Here is a 15,338-nt window from a genome sequence, read left to right as displayed (position 1 = left end):
CTGCCAGGAGTGACCAGGAATAACGGTCACAAACTGGCAGAGGGGAGATTCAGATTAGACATCAGGAGGCGCTACTTTACAGTCAGGGCGGCTAGGGTCTGGAACCAACTTCCAAGTGAGGTGGTGCTGGCTTCTACCCTGGGGGTCTTTAAGAGGAGGTTAGATGAACATCTTGCTGGGGTTGTTTGACCCCAATAATCTTTCCTGCCATGGTAGGGGGTCGGACTAGATGATCTACTCAGGTCCCTTCCAACCCTAGAAACTACGAAACTATGAAACTTCCATAGGTACATAACAGTGCTTGGGTGAAGTGCTGCTTCAGCCAAACATCAGTACACCCTGTATATTAGCAAGCTGGTTAAAGCAGCAAGTCCAAACTTGAGGCTGTAAGTCCTACCTCCATGCAGCAATGATGGACTGGTAAAGTTCTTAATTTGTATGGGATACAGAGCTCTGGGAAGAAAGCCTCTCCTCTCACGGCTCCCTTCATTGTCTCTTACCCACAGCTCTGGGACTTCTATCACACAGCTCCTTCTTCTCCCGAATGGCTCGTTTTGCCTTCAAATCCCTCCCCCCCGACAGGGATTACATACAACTCATCACATACAACTCAGTAGAAAGAGTCGCTTTAACTTCAGTGGGAGTGGGATCAGTCTTCAAACTCTCACATTGTAGCAATGTTTCCTACCCTTCTCTCTTCACTCCCTTTCTTGCATTACTTGAACAACTGACCAAGGTATTATTTTGCATGCCATGGGACCAGATCCTGTTAAATCAAGAAGCAAAATGTTTAGGCTTCAACAGAAGCACTGTATGTTTAGGACCAACTAACCAACCTAAGTCCCAGGGGACAAGTGGAAGAAGAAAGACTCTTCGTGTACAAAAAGGAAAACCTATATGACTAGGCATTTATCTTACCAGCCTTATGGAAACTACTGGCAAGTAGGGTTTTGGAGAAAAAAATAGAACTGAGTTAAAATTTTGCCACTCCCAGAATCAGAGATTCACAGGGCTGGAAAAAATTCTACCATCCCTGACATTTTCCAGTGAAGGAGATTCTGCAATTTCCCCAGGTAGCTTGTTGCAACACATACCTGCTCTGACATTTAGGAAGCTTTTTTGAGGCTTAACCAGAATCCCTTTTTTTTTAAGTTTAGATGAATTACTTTTTTGTCCTGACCTCAGTCACTAGGAAGAACAATTGCTTGTTATCCTCTTTATGGCAGCTTTTCAAATATTTAAAAACTTATCGTGTCACCTTTTAATTTCCTTTTATCCATAATAAGTATCAGACCACAGTTGCAAAATTGTAGCATTTATCCATCTCTGTTGCTGGATCAGTATTTCTATACCTCAGTATCCATTAATTATTGAAAACTTTTATAGAGTCATTTATTATCAATTTTCCTAATTTGTTTGTGTTTTCTGGTTTCCAGACAAACAGCCACTGGCAGAGGCTGCTGGCCAAAGCTGAAAGTGCCCAGCTGGTTTTTTTGTGCTTTTTTTTAAAACTAGAAGCCCATCTCTCCCCCAAAGGGCTTCATCAGGTTTGGAAGCAAATCAGAGATTAAATAAACCACTTGGCCATTTTTTTGTCAAAGATATTTGGATATATAGTCTTACCTAATCTCAACCAAATAACAAACTGCAAGATTAAACTGATTCTTAACTTCACTCCACTTTGCTTGAGAAAGGGATCTGAAGAGCAGACAGCACCAAAGAAAGACAGGTCAGTGTTTAAACACAGATTTTTCTCTCTGCCAAGCATACCATGATTGGATGACACAGTGTAAGACACTAGAGAGCACCAAACCAGCAGTGCAGTGAATTTAGAATGAGGAAGGATCAGTTCATTTATTTATTTTGGGGAAGGGACCATCTTTGTTACATGTTTGTATGGCATCTAGTTGAGATGGGTCTTTGTCCAAGACTAGGGACTCCCTGATACTATAGCAATACAAACAATATCCTCCACAACCTCATTTTTTCCAGGCAAGTTGCATTGTCATATTAAGGACAGAGGAGCTTGTCAAACATTCCATGTGACAGTAATGAAACTGGAGTTGAGCACAGGCCCAACAAGGATAGTGGTAGGAGGGAGGTTTGACTGCATATATGATACTGTGCAATTCCCATCAGCTACCAGAGACTTTGGGTACCACTCAGAAAACACATCTAAAATCCTGAATCCCTACCTTCCATGTATTGAGCCAGCAGCCACAGCTGTCCTCCAGTGCTAACTGAGCAGGAGTGACACTTACAACTTGAAGGTTTATATCTGATGAGATAAGTCCAAAAAGAACACAGTTCTTTTCTCAATTCCTTGCAAATAAAAGCATCTCTTTCATTACTTGTTTCCTCAGAGACCCCTGGTTATCCAGGATGGCTTATTTTTCTTTGAGACAAATTCTGTTCTCCAAAGCAGAGTAAATCCAAAATAATTCATCTCATTTAAACCCCCCCCCAACAACTTTACATTTATATTGGAGTAACCAAATTCAAAATATGTTTTTAAGTGTGCATGGCTTCTGCTGAGGTCAAAGCGCAGCTGTGTAAAGCTCATGAAAATAAGTGCCAGAACTGTCAGCTCTAGTAGTCTGATCATATCCTTACATGGCTGTACCCACCTTTCTGCTTAAGGAATCCTTTTACAAGCTTTTTGTCATTTTTTCTAAAATCTACCTTACACAAACCACCTAACTTACCTCTGAAAATCTTCCACTTGTGGAGTGGAACAGTGTGAGGTTACATCACAGTTTAAGGCAGAATGAAGATTCCAGTTGGAAGTATACATATTTTTTCACTGCCTCAAACAAAACCAGGCATGTTTCCAGCCTGGGGGTACTGCTCCATTTATCTGGGACTTTCCAAATTGGAGAAAAAAAATTCTTGCAGCACATGCTTACTTTATCTCTGGATGCTTAGAAGGGCCAGCCTATTAGAGTAGGCTAGCTGTATCACTTGTGCCCTCCCCTCCCCACCTCATCTTCCAATAACGGACAAAGTGGAGAAGAAACACTTAATGCCTCCTTTACATCAGTCTTCACAAGAAAGATCTACTGCCAAATAACAAGACCTAGGTAATTCAGCCGAGAATAGGGGAAGTAAAATTAGGATTATTAGAAAAGACTAGATGTTAAAATCAGTAGGATTTGATTACATTCAACCTAGGGTACTTAGAATTGGCCTAAGCAACTGAAAAGTCATTGACTATTAGCTCTGAGACCTCATGGAGGCCAGGTGAGGTTCCAGAAGATTGAGAATTACAGACCTGTCAGTCTAACTGTAAAATGTGGAAAGATCCTGGATTATATTATCAATTAATTTGCAAGCACCTAGATAATAAGTAACAGTCAACATAGATGTGTCAAGAGCAAATCATGTCTATTCAACCAAATTTTCTTCTGTGACAAGATGAATGTCATTACTGATAGCAGGGGAAACAGTGGATATAAAATGCCTTGATTTAGTAGGGCTTTTGACACAGGTTTTCATGGTATCTCATAAGCAAGCTAAGGGAATACAGTTTTAAAGAAACTACTGTGAAGGTCAGTGCATAAATGCTTGGACAATCAAACTCACTGACTAGCCATCAATGGATCAATGTCAAACTGAAGACTGTGTCAAGAAGGATTTCCCAGGGGTCTATCCTGGTCCTAGTACTATTCAGTATCTTCATTAATGATTTAGAGAATGGAATTGAGTGTATCAAGTGTACACTTAATTAAACAGTGGATGATGTCAGTTGTATATGTTGGCAGGCACTTTAGAAGACAGGGTTAGGACTCTGATCAATTGGGAAAATGTTCTAAAATAGACAGGATGAAGTTACTTAAGGATATGGACAAGCTACTACACTTAGGAAGGAACAATTAAATGCACTAATACAAACTAGTGTAATGACTGGCTAGGCAGAAAAAGATCAATGGATTACAGGAGATCATAAGCTGAATATATATCAACAAAAGAATACTTCAAAAAAAAAATCTAATAGGATAATGGGATATATTAACAGGTGTGTTGCCTCCAAGACAAACAATCTGAATCCATCTTTCCATTTGGTACTCTCAAGGCCTCATCCAGTAAACAGTGTCTAGCTTTGGCACCACAGTTCAAGACAATTGTGGACAAACTGGAAAGAGTCCAGAGAACAGCAACAAAAGTATCAGAGGTCTAGAAAACATAGCATACAAGGAAAGGTTGGAAGAATTGGGATTATTTGAGACTATAGGTGAATTTGATAACACTCTTCAAACACAAAAAGGAAGACCCAACGCATAGAGGGGTCACGTGCCCTGTCTAAGATTGGCTGCCACTGGCTGGGGAATGGGGGGTGATGGCCTGTGCCCCCCCGAGAATGTGGGGGTGCCAAAAGAAGCACCAGCAGCACTTCTGGGTTTGCTGCTGGCACTTCTAATCGGGTGCTGGGGGATCCCCTCCCGGTCGGTGCTCAGCCCATGGTGCCTTCCCCACTCCCGCCTGGATCAGGAGGCACCAGGAGGCCTATGCAAAGAAGAATGCTGTCAAGAGGATGGTGCTCAATTGTTCTCTGTGCAAAAAACAGAGGGTAAGTAGTAAGGAGGTAAGTAGTAAACTGCAGTAAGGTTAGCTATTAGGAAGGATTTTTGAGCTATGAGAATTATTAAGCACTGGAACCAATTATGTAGAAAGCTTGTTGATTCTTCATCACTAGATATTTTAAGTATTTTGTATTTTGAAGAGGAGCTCAGACTAGATGAGCTACCAGGCTGTCTTCTGACCCTTTCTGTCTTATCAATTCCCTCAGCTACAGGGAACTGGAAAGGTAGAACAGCAAGTTGGTCTGCTGCACATGGATCAAGCACACAGAGACAGTATATGCTTTATCTGTGGGGTCCACCAGTATCTGTGAGAAAGCAAGAGATGCTAAGCATCAGGATCCTCAGGTGCATTTCTGACTCTGGGAAGAGATTGTGATAGCACAGCCACACATCACACCCATCCTGTTTCACTTCTCTGACAGGATTGAACACAAGTGTATCTCCCCATGTGAGCTGAGGCACCAGCCCACTTCACACTGAAAAATCAAAGCCATAACTTCTCTTGGGGCCAGCTACTCCAGCATGACACTGAGCCACACTGTGTCAGCAGGGAGTAACAGAAGCAATTTTTCTTCTGAAAAGATTTTTTTGGCAAAGCAAGGACTTGACTTTGTTACTAGAACCTTATTGTTCTGCAGAGACCATATACAAATTCTGCTATCTGATCCATCAAGCAAGTGAATGATACTTGCCTGCAACAGCCTAAGACTTTGGTTTGCAGGATGAGTTGTGAAGTGAACAGAAGCATTAGAGCAGCAGTCAGTGGCAGAGCCAGGACTAAAGCTCCTGATTGCTCAGTTCATGCACCTTCCGCAAGGCCTCAGGACATTGTGACATCATTTCCTCCTCCTGGTTTTGTTTTCCACAAAAGAATTGCATAAGAAAGATTTCGCAATTATGAAACAAACTGACTGCCTGCAGCAGGATCCAGAGATCACACTACTTACGATAAATGCGTAAGAGCTTTCAAAGCTGCAGTGCCATGTTGCCCCCATCGAAGCATATGGAAATGCCATATTGATGACAGGTACTCAGGCCTGTACATGCCATCAGTGCAGGGGCAGATTGGTACCATGGCACGAGGCAGAGCAGTATATCCGTTACAGGCAATTTTAACCCTTCATGGTAAGCAGCTACTATTGCTTTCTAGTTTTTACCCACTGCTTGGTACTCAGATTTGTGGGAAGCCTTAAACTCCTAAAGGATCAACACTAACATACAATTAATGGTCTACTCATTACTAATTCCTGAGGTATTTAGGGTGGTAAAAAAATTAAGACCAATTATCCCTGATTGGCTCTAACATGTCTGGCATAAGCACTTTGATAGCATTTACACTTCAAATCATCATGAGCCAGATTATGGGATGAAAGGGATAAATCCATTATGAGAACTGTAGTTTGCCAGAAGAATCACAGTGAACTCCAACTATCAATTAATAAAGACCAAGATCCGCTTTGAGCCAGCTGACTTCAACTTTTTTTAAAAGCAGGACCCAGTCCAAACAAACAGAGTATGTGCTGAATTTACAATCTCAAAGCCAGTGAGCTGAAAGGGAACTAGTGTTTGGGTGAATATTCTACCCCCTTGTTAGGATCCAGATTAGTTCAGGCTCAGGTTCTATTCAAGGCTTGGGATTACACTCATGGCCTCACCGGCTTTTCAAGAGAATTCAGCTGCCCACAAACACTGCCCAGTTCAGATCCCAGGGTCCAGTTCAGCTTTTAGTCCATAAGCCAGGCTCATACCCCACAATGAAGATTTGCGAGAGGGAAATATCTCTAATACTGTCACCCATACATGGTGCAGGTGTAGGAGAAAGAGATAAGGGTTTTCTTGCATTTGGCAGCTTACGGTAAATTCCAGTGAGCTCATTTTACGCCTCATGTTTTACCCCAGGTTGAAGCATTTCCATCTTCCATCATGTCACAAAGCTTAAGCACTCTTTGGAAAAAGCTGTGACAGCCTCAAATGAGAGTCTGGCTCCTCACTGTTCCCCCATTCATTCAGAGGGCTAGACAACAGTCAGCAGCACCCATACTTCTCCCAAATGACTTCCTTCAGTATCTGCCAGCAAGCAGTCATGCCTGTGAGCACAGCACTGGGTAAGTGGGTTTAACCAAAAAATCAGCAACCCTGAGCATCTAGCTGGGAGCAGAGAAGTCTTCTGGCTCTTGCTAGATAGCTATTGTGAGATATGTGAATGCATTGAATCTGTATGCATGAATTTTACATTACCTTCTGTTAAATCTGCTAATGCTGATGCATATAGAGTTTTACTTTATATTTACAATATATTCTGTGCCTGCCAGTCTGGCAGCACTCTCACACTTGTGGCTGGAGTCATTTATTTGTGAATGCCTTGGACAAACATAATAGCTACTGAATTTGCAAAGCAGTCTCTGTTATATGCTGTGATACCACAAGTATAAAGGCATTGATCTAGCAACAAAAACTGCCTTTTCTTTTGTACCTTTTAAAGAAACAAATGCTAACTGAGCCACTTACCCAGCTCCACTTGTGGAAGAGGCTTCCTGCAAGAGCTTAGAAGTACTAGCAGGTTTAAACTGCACCACTGAAATACTGACAAGTGTCCTTTTCCCCCCAGATCAAGTCAATGGAAGAGGCTACGATCTTGTAGGATGTGCCCAGTGTCTTTGTTTAAGCTCTGCAGTGTTGCACCTGACCTGCCAAAGGGTAAAGTGCATGTTGAAGAAAGTACCATGCACCTAGGTAGTACCAGTTTGGAGTATATGGCCATGGCTAGCTATTTAGGAGATAAGAGATATTCAGATCAGCGTCCACAGCAGGACACAGCATGAAAGGCAGAGAACAGCCCTGCTCCAGTGTTTGCTCCTGCAGAGGTGCAGAAGACATTGGGCATACTAGTACATGATGCTTCATATTTCATATCGTCACTCAAAGGCAGAGATTGCCTGGTAGTCATTTCCATCTTGAACCTTTTAGTTTACTGCTACAGCGGGTGTGCATGCACATCCACGTTCATTACTAAAATGTGCAGACCAACTTAGAAATAATTAGCTGACTATAACTCAGAGTTTGTCTGTGAGACCCAGATGAGGGAACTCATCAGCGCATGTCTAGAATCCAGAGCAGAGAGAACCCAGCTGGTTCCCAGGAAGTAGCATATTAAAAAACCCCTTCTTTTGCCAGAGTCATTTTGTCTCTGTTCAGCAACCTTGATGTTCCTATTATATCTGCGTCCACTACCTGGTCCATTTACTGCCTTTCTTCCTTGCTACTTTTCAGTTCCAAGGCCCCTCAGCTTTTATGGTTAGCCTCCCTAATGCGTTTATATACAAAATGTAGAGAGCGGTATTCATGCAGCTCCCATGGAGAACAAGGTTTAATTTAAAAAGAGACCCTTATTGCTTCAGTATCCCTGAAGTCTTACAACTCATTTCTCCCCAGCCTCTCTGCCTTTCTTCCTCATCTCTACCTGACACACCTTCTGATATTGCATCCCTCATAGATGGAGCTATCCAGTACACCATGTGTAAGGGATTCTCAGCATGGAGAGAGCAGGAGCTAATACCAAGTGCCTTGCAGGAAGCTGTGCCTGCCTCTGACTCATTATTGCCTTTCATTTGTATACCTGAAAACACCCGACATTATTGCTTGCAGCTATAAACAACTTCTTCCTGCATACACTGTTGACACTCCACATAGCAGCACCACTGCACCTGGCAGTGGCAAGAGAAGGTGACCATCCGACTCTGAGTATTGTAGCCACGTCCACAGCACATGCTGTCACAGTTGGCCTCCCGAGAGCATGTCCTTCCAGCAGTGCCCAGTGAGTACTTGCTGGGCCGACAGAAGCTAGGCGAGTCCTCCACATACACCAAGTCAGTCGGGCGTGGAGAAGTAGGATTTTTGGAGGAGTGGCCATGTTTCTGTGGCCCCACGAGTTCAGAGTGCCCCACAGCATCATTGGTGGCACTAAAGACCTTGACAGCATCATCATAGCGAAGCTTGAGTAGCTTGCCAGTCTCATGGAATGGGGAAAGCTGCTTCCAGCAGGTTCGCACAGCACAGGAACCTGAGACACCATGACACTTGCATGTGGTTTTGAGACCATTTTTCACAGCCTGAGGAGGAAGAGAAACTCTAGTTACCAACTGCTGGGACCAGGGGTCAGTGTATGTAACACTGCAGACTCCACCTACAGCGTATCTCAAAGTGCTTCAGTGTCATTTTTCACATTTTACATGTAGGGAAACAAAGGTACATAAAAAAGGAAAGTACTAAAGTGGCTAGAGATCTTGAGAAAATGCCTTACATTGACAAACTTTAAAAATACAAATAGATTGAGCTCTAAGAGAAGATTGTGATGTAATTTGATTGCAGTGGCCAAATATATCTATGGGAAGAAAATGGTAGGGGCTAAAGAACTCTTCAGTCTAGGAGCGAAAGGCAGAAGAACCACCCAAATCCATTTTAGACACAAATTGTAAATAGCAAAGGCTGTTTGTTACAACAGAATAACTGTTGTAACAAACTACTTCAGAAATGGTGGACTCTCTCTACCTTAAGGTCTTCTAATCACAACTAGATGTCTTCAACCAAGCAAAGGGATAACTAGGAGGAATTCAATGGCCTGAAATATGCATTTAATCTGACCTAACAATCTGATGGTTTCTACTGACCCAGAACTCTAAGGTGATTTGCATAGTGTCACCCAGTAAGTTATCAACAAAGCTATGGTAGAAGCCAAGCATCCCATTTCTAGCTATGCACTAGCATGCCTTGCTATACTCAAAAGTCAGAAGGACCCTAATGGTACATAGTCATTGCATGGGACTACGGATGGACTGAAACAGTCACATGGCACAATATGGCCACTCAGGATATGACAGAAGTAGTAGTATAGAACACAACTTGTCTCCTTTGAAAATGCAAACTCCTGCCACCAGAGCTAAAGGAGAATCTTCTACTAGTTGTCAGTGGTATAGGGCCTATGACACATACTAAGCAGTCCTGTCTATGCAGTAAAGGGCAATGAACAATCCACTCTCATCAAGGATGGGACTGAGGATGATTCAAGATGCTTGCATCTGACCCTGCTCTGTTCTGGGCAAGCTCACCTTGATTCCCACGTTGGTGTTGTGGATGTCTACCTTGGCCCGCAGGTCTTTGCCAATCTTCTTCTGACCTAGGAAGTTTTTGAGGAATTTGGTGCTGTATTTGAGATTGTCCCCACACACCCCCCACTGCCAAGCCTTGCGGTTCTCCAGGTCCGGAGAGTCATCACAGGTACAGCGCTCCATGCGCCCAGCACTGCATGCCCTGGCCAGGGAGTGGGTAAGAGCTGCAGAGGACACTGCATAGAGGAAGGCAGTTTCCTTGAAACCTGCATAAGAGAAACATTGAGAGGCTTGGAATGGTAAAGGTAAAGGTGTTGGTGTTCACCAGCATAGCTGACTTCCCCAGCTCCAGGCATGAAAAGAAACACTAAGGGGAGAAGGGAGTATATTACTTGTATTACCTCCATCTTGGTAGTAGGTAAACTAGTGGACAGATTAATCAGTGTGTTAAACTAGTAGCAGAAGGAGAGGGTACCAGAGGGTAAATAGCACAAATATACAAACAACTCATACATATCATACTTTATGATGAACATAAAGTGCCAACGATATTAAGAAATATAAAGAGAAGAGCATCACCCAATACCCACCCACCAATATAAAAGAGAAATCAGAAATGTTAAATTTGATATAACTGGTATTACTGAAGCATGAGTGGCATGTTAAAGTCAAGGAACACACCTTATTTAGTCAAATTTGCTGAAGAACAATCAATTCAGAATTTGTTCTATGGGATATTTAAAGATTTCTCAGACTGTGACAAGAAGTCAACATTTTTCAGGGAATGGAAAAAATGTTCTTTGAAAAAGTTTCATTTGTTCTTTTTTTTTCTATGAGGCAAATGGAGGTTTTTGGCATTGTTTAATATAGGGCTATGACCATATAAGCTGTTATAGTACTCCACAATCCTATTTAGTGTAGCCTACTTTACTGCTCATTAAAGCGCCACATAAAAAAGCACTATTACGCTAATGCGCAGTAAAATACGCTACTGTGCATTAAGCATCACCTTAAAAAAGTGTACAATTCTTACTGTGCATTAACACAGCCTAATGTGCATTTGTTTAGTATGTCACATTGGAGGTACTAAATTTAATGCACTTTAGGAAAAGTGCCTTAATGTACATGTAGACATGCCCAAAGAGTTTAATGGAAATTGGCTAAGAAGATCTGAGCCACTGATGTTGATACTTAACAAATCCTGGGGTACAGGGGAAGTTCTGAAAAAAAAACTAGGGGGAAAAAAACTACTGTTGAGTTTCAGGAAAATGAATTTTGAATTGATCTCAGAAAAAATCATGGAAAGGCTGATACAGACCAGTCAATGAAGAATTAAAGTTTGGCGCTATACTTCATACCAATCAATATGGCTTTATGTAAAATAGGTCTCAAACACATTTTGATATCCTAAAAAAGTCACTGTGTTGGAGTAATATATTCAGGACAGCAGTAAATTATTTCAGTCATGGAATCAAATCTAGCTGCTGAATGGTAACGTCAACCATATAAGAGGTACTTTGGGACATTTGTTGGCATAGGTCCCACTTCCTTAGGAAAATATATGTTTCCATTTTTCAGCTGGGTGGTTAAGATTCTAGCACAGGAAGCGGGAGGCCCAGGCTCTAGGCCCCCCTCACCCAGGTGGGGATTGTATCCACATATCTTACTTCCCAGCAAAGGGCCCTAACCAGTAGACCATGTGCTAAACAGAATTAATAGCACCTCCATCTTTCCTGTTAAGGCTGACTCACTGGGCAGTCAAGAAGGGAGGATATGTGGGGACACGTGTCAGGACAGAGCTTGATCCAGTATGTTAAGGAGAATCTCTTCTGTATCTTAGAGAAACAGGCCAATCTTCACAGTTCATATACAAAGCACGTGTGTGAACATGCTAGTATGACTATAAGCCACCTTTATGATCTTTTGATTCTGGGCTCCTATAGTGGTGGTTGTGACATCTGGTGAGGCTTACAGAGCCCAGGCCAGGGTCTCTGAGTACAGCAATACTGTCTGCAAACTACTTCCTCCCCAATCTGCCATGTACCACACGCACAGGCTGCCTGTGGCATGTGTGCTGTAGGTTGGCCACTCCTGAGCTTCAGCATGTCTTTGAAAACATCAGATTTTGATTTTAAAAGACCCAAAATGACAGAGAACCCATCACAATCCCAAGTTAATTGTCCAAGTGGTTAGGTGCCCTCATTATAAAATGTCACTTTATTTCTACCTTGAATCTGTCCAGCTTTAAGCCTCCAGCCATTGGTTCTCTTTCTTTCTTTATCTGCTAGATTAAGGAGCCCTTACTTCCAGAAATCTTCATGCGTTAGGTGTGCATACACTGATCGAGTCACTATTTAAGCCTGTCTTGCAAACTAAGTAGTTTTTGAGTGCCTTTAGTATGGAAAGCCTGCCTTATCCGTGAGCTCTCCAATCATTCCTATAGAGCTGGTCTCTGAACTTTTCTGAATTTTCAGCATCCTATTTGATGTGTGAACACAAGAAGAGGAGGCAGTTCTACAAAAATGCCTCATAAAGGCATTGTGAGATAAGTATCACCTCCCAACTCTTCACCCTCCTCGTAATACCAACTCAGGGGAGAAGCTTGCAGTTTCTTCAGTCTCCAGCTCAAGAAAGCAAACTGATGCTGGCTCTCTCTCATAGAAGTGCCGCCCAGATTTCAATCTGTTTCACTCCTGAAATCAGAGATCACTGCCTGAGGTGGTAGGGCTACAAACACAGTATACTCAACACATTTCATTCCAGGGAGTCTGTTTACTATGTACTTAGATAATGGGTTAGGTGCTGAACATGCTACTACATAACCTCCCTGCTTAAGGTGAAGGTTCATGGTTTTAAGCCTTAATTTAAAGGATCTTTTACTTCTAGGTGGCTGGTTCAAATCCAGACTCAGTCAGGAACAGCCACAAGCAGCTACCAGAAAGTTGTTTGGTTGCCTGTGCACAAAGTCTGTTCTTGGTCCCTCTCCCAAGGATCAGGTATTCACATTGCAACAGGTAGCACCTCCCCCAGTTTCCCAGGAGAGAGAGGTTCTGCAAACTAAACTCAAATGCTCAATCAGGAGCTACTACACTGAAAATTATGTTCTACTACATGCCAGGGACTGGTCTGTACCTCGCTTCAGGAGACTGGTCCGTCCTTCCAAGCTGCAGTTCCAGCGCTCATTGCGAAACTGGTACTGGCACTCCATGATGCCAAGCCGGATGGCATCTCGCAAGGTCTCTGCCAGCCCAGGCTCCCGACGGCAAAGCCTCTTCTGTTTACGGGACAGCTTGAGCAAGTCACATTGCTTAAGATGCACCTTTCCTTGGGCAGGGTTTGTTGAGGGGCCCAGCAAAGGGAAGTGGGTCAGAGCTTCCTTTCCAGTAAGGCTGACAGAGGAGAGAAGAGACAGAGGAGAGTCAAAGGAGAAAAGATCCAAAGGATGGTCTTCAGAAAGCTACTGGCTAGGGGACTTTCTGACTCTGAGGACTGCCAGTGGCATATCTAGCCACTGATGCATTAGATTTCGTACCCCACCCCAGCACTAATCAAAGCAGGGTGGCCAGGACTAAAGTTGCAGAGGAAACAGAAGATGCATAACTCTAAGCACCCCTACAGTCACCAGCTGTGGAACACCGATTGCAAATTTTCCACTTAGACCTGAAAGGGGATCAGTTTATACAATCTTATGCTTGGGATTCAAGTCTTAGTTTTTTAGCATTCCCAGTATTTTCACAGTCACATGCAGATGTTTATTTGTCTACAGTTTAACAGGCCAATTCATGCACAATGATACTGCAGGCTGCTACATGTCATGATTCATGAGAATGTACTTGCTCTCTGGCATGTTAATCACATTCCTTCAGACCTACCTATGCATTAAGTTCTACAGTGTCACTGTAAGTAGCTGTGACTGACAGGACAGAGGAGACACTATACACAGCAGGGTTAGGACTACTATAGCAGGCAACAATTTTCAAGGAATACTTTTTTTCAGCAAAAAACCCCCAGCAAATCAACCTGAAACAACTTGGAAAAACCTGAAATAGAACTGAAAAAGTAGAAATATTTACCTAACTTTTAAAAACTGAAATGTTTGAATATTTCATTTCAAAAAAATGTTTTGTTTCCAAACATATTTTAAGTAAAGGTTCTTAAAATAGTTTTTTTTTAAAAACCTTAACAGAAAAAATACGTTTAAATGAAACAAAGTGTTTAGACTGACTGAAAATGAAATCTATCCACAACCCAGTTTTCTAGAATTGGGAAAATTAGGTGTTCAAATAGCTCTAGTCAGGGCTGCTCTTAGCTGGGAATACCAGGGAGAATTGCGGGGCCTCACAGAAACTGCCCCAAAGGGCAGCAAGAGTAAGTGCTCCAGAGATTCTAGCTAGATAAATGAAAATCTCACAAGAAATGTTTTTTTCCCTGAACTGTCAGCCACAAGAAGTACTCCACCCCTCATTTATCTTTAGAAAATCCCCGGGAGCTATTACCCACCCTGTAAGTTTGCATCCAGTCTATGTAGACAAAGGCCCCTGCCACACATTACATACATTATGCAATTAACTGGTTAACTGCAATAAATTTAGACTGGCCACATGTACAAAGTAATTATCACACCATAAAAATGTCTGTACAGCTCTTAAGAGCCGATCAGTTACAAAATTAGTGCTTGACAATGGGCAACAACTAGAGAGCTGGTTTCTATCCAGCTTCAATTTGACCGTGGGGCAGGACCCTAACAGAAGAATCAGTTACTGCTTCCCTCCTGCCCCATCTCCTCCAACTATGGACAGGGCCTCTGTAATATCCTTTCATGATTCCATAGACTAGACCCATTCCAGGTGACTTCCAGATGTAGTGTCAGCTGCAAGAGCAACTGCTGGGCTAGGCAGTGACTCACCCGTGGGGACACATGGAATGTGTCTGGAGCCTAGCAAGCTGCTAGGCAGCTCCGGCAGCAGAGTTAGTGTGAAACTTGTACTCCATGGAAAGATCCTATCATTTCCCCTACCCAAGCATGTAATGTTCCTTCTCATTCATGACTTAGAGCCAGCCAGAAAGAGATGCCAGTTAACCATTAAACCAGGCTGGGAAATTGGTAAATTTCCTGTCTGTCCACTCCAAGGGGCAAGGATTTTTGTGATTCCCTATTTTTGGACCAACTGTATAGTTGGAAGAGCTGTTGGACAAGTGACCTGAGGAAGGCCACTTGATGCCCAAAAGCTTGCCCAGCTGCCTTCCCAGGTACACAGTTGATCTAATAAAAGGTATAACAGAAAATCCGTGTCTTGTACACTTCCTGGACCACTCCAATATATTCTTTCCCAGTGGCAGTGCTGAGAGTAAGCATTCACTAGGCTCGTGTGAAGCATCTAGTATTCGCTTCGGATTCAGCCAATTTGGGGGACAGTGGTTTGATTCGGTGATTTGAATCACTGTCCCAATTCGATCTCCCCGAATCTGATTATGAGATTCGACTGCTGCCGAATGTTCAAATCACCCAGGCCCATCCCCTGCACACTCTCCCAGCCCAGCAATAGCTGCCCTGCCCAGCCCAGCTCCTGGCAGTTTGAAAAAAAGCCCCAACTCAGCAGGTGCTACCAGGCAGGAGGGAGATCCCTGATGCCCCGCACTGCCCCATGCCATG

At 42.9% G+C, this 15,338-nt stretch overlaps 1 protein-coding gene across 1 annotated transcript in view; it reads right to left on the bottom strand.

Moving 5' to 3' along the window:
* Positions 1 to 1,508: 1,508 nt before the first annotated feature.
* WNT9B (Wnt family member 9B) overlaps positions 1,509 to 15,338 on the bottom strand; it is a 34,400-nt gene continuing 20,570 nt past the window's right edge. Inside the window, exons 2-4 of the mRNA XM_019554559.1 lie at positions 12,818 to 13,074; positions 9,686 to 9,951; positions 1,509 to 8,689 (exon numbers count right to left, since the gene is read on the bottom strand). Coding sequence (XP_019410104.1) covers positions 8,213 to 8,689; positions 9,686 to 9,951; positions 12,818 to 13,074 — 1,000 coding nt within the window. The 3' untranslated portion in view covers positions 1,509 to 8,212. The remainder of the gene's footprint in view (positions 8,690 to 9,685; positions 9,952 to 12,817; positions 13,075 to 15,338) is intronic.

Source organism: Crocodylus porosus, unplaced genomic scaffold (genome assembly GCF_001723895.1).
Source record: "Crocodylus porosus isolate Cpor-Errol unplaced genomic scaffold, CroPor_comp1, whole genome shotgun sequence".
NCBI classification, from domain to species: domain Eukaryota; kingdom Metazoa; phylum Chordata; order Crocodylia; family Crocodylidae; genus Crocodylus; species Crocodylus porosus.
This window is presented reverse-complemented; position numbering and strand designations above follow the sequence as displayed.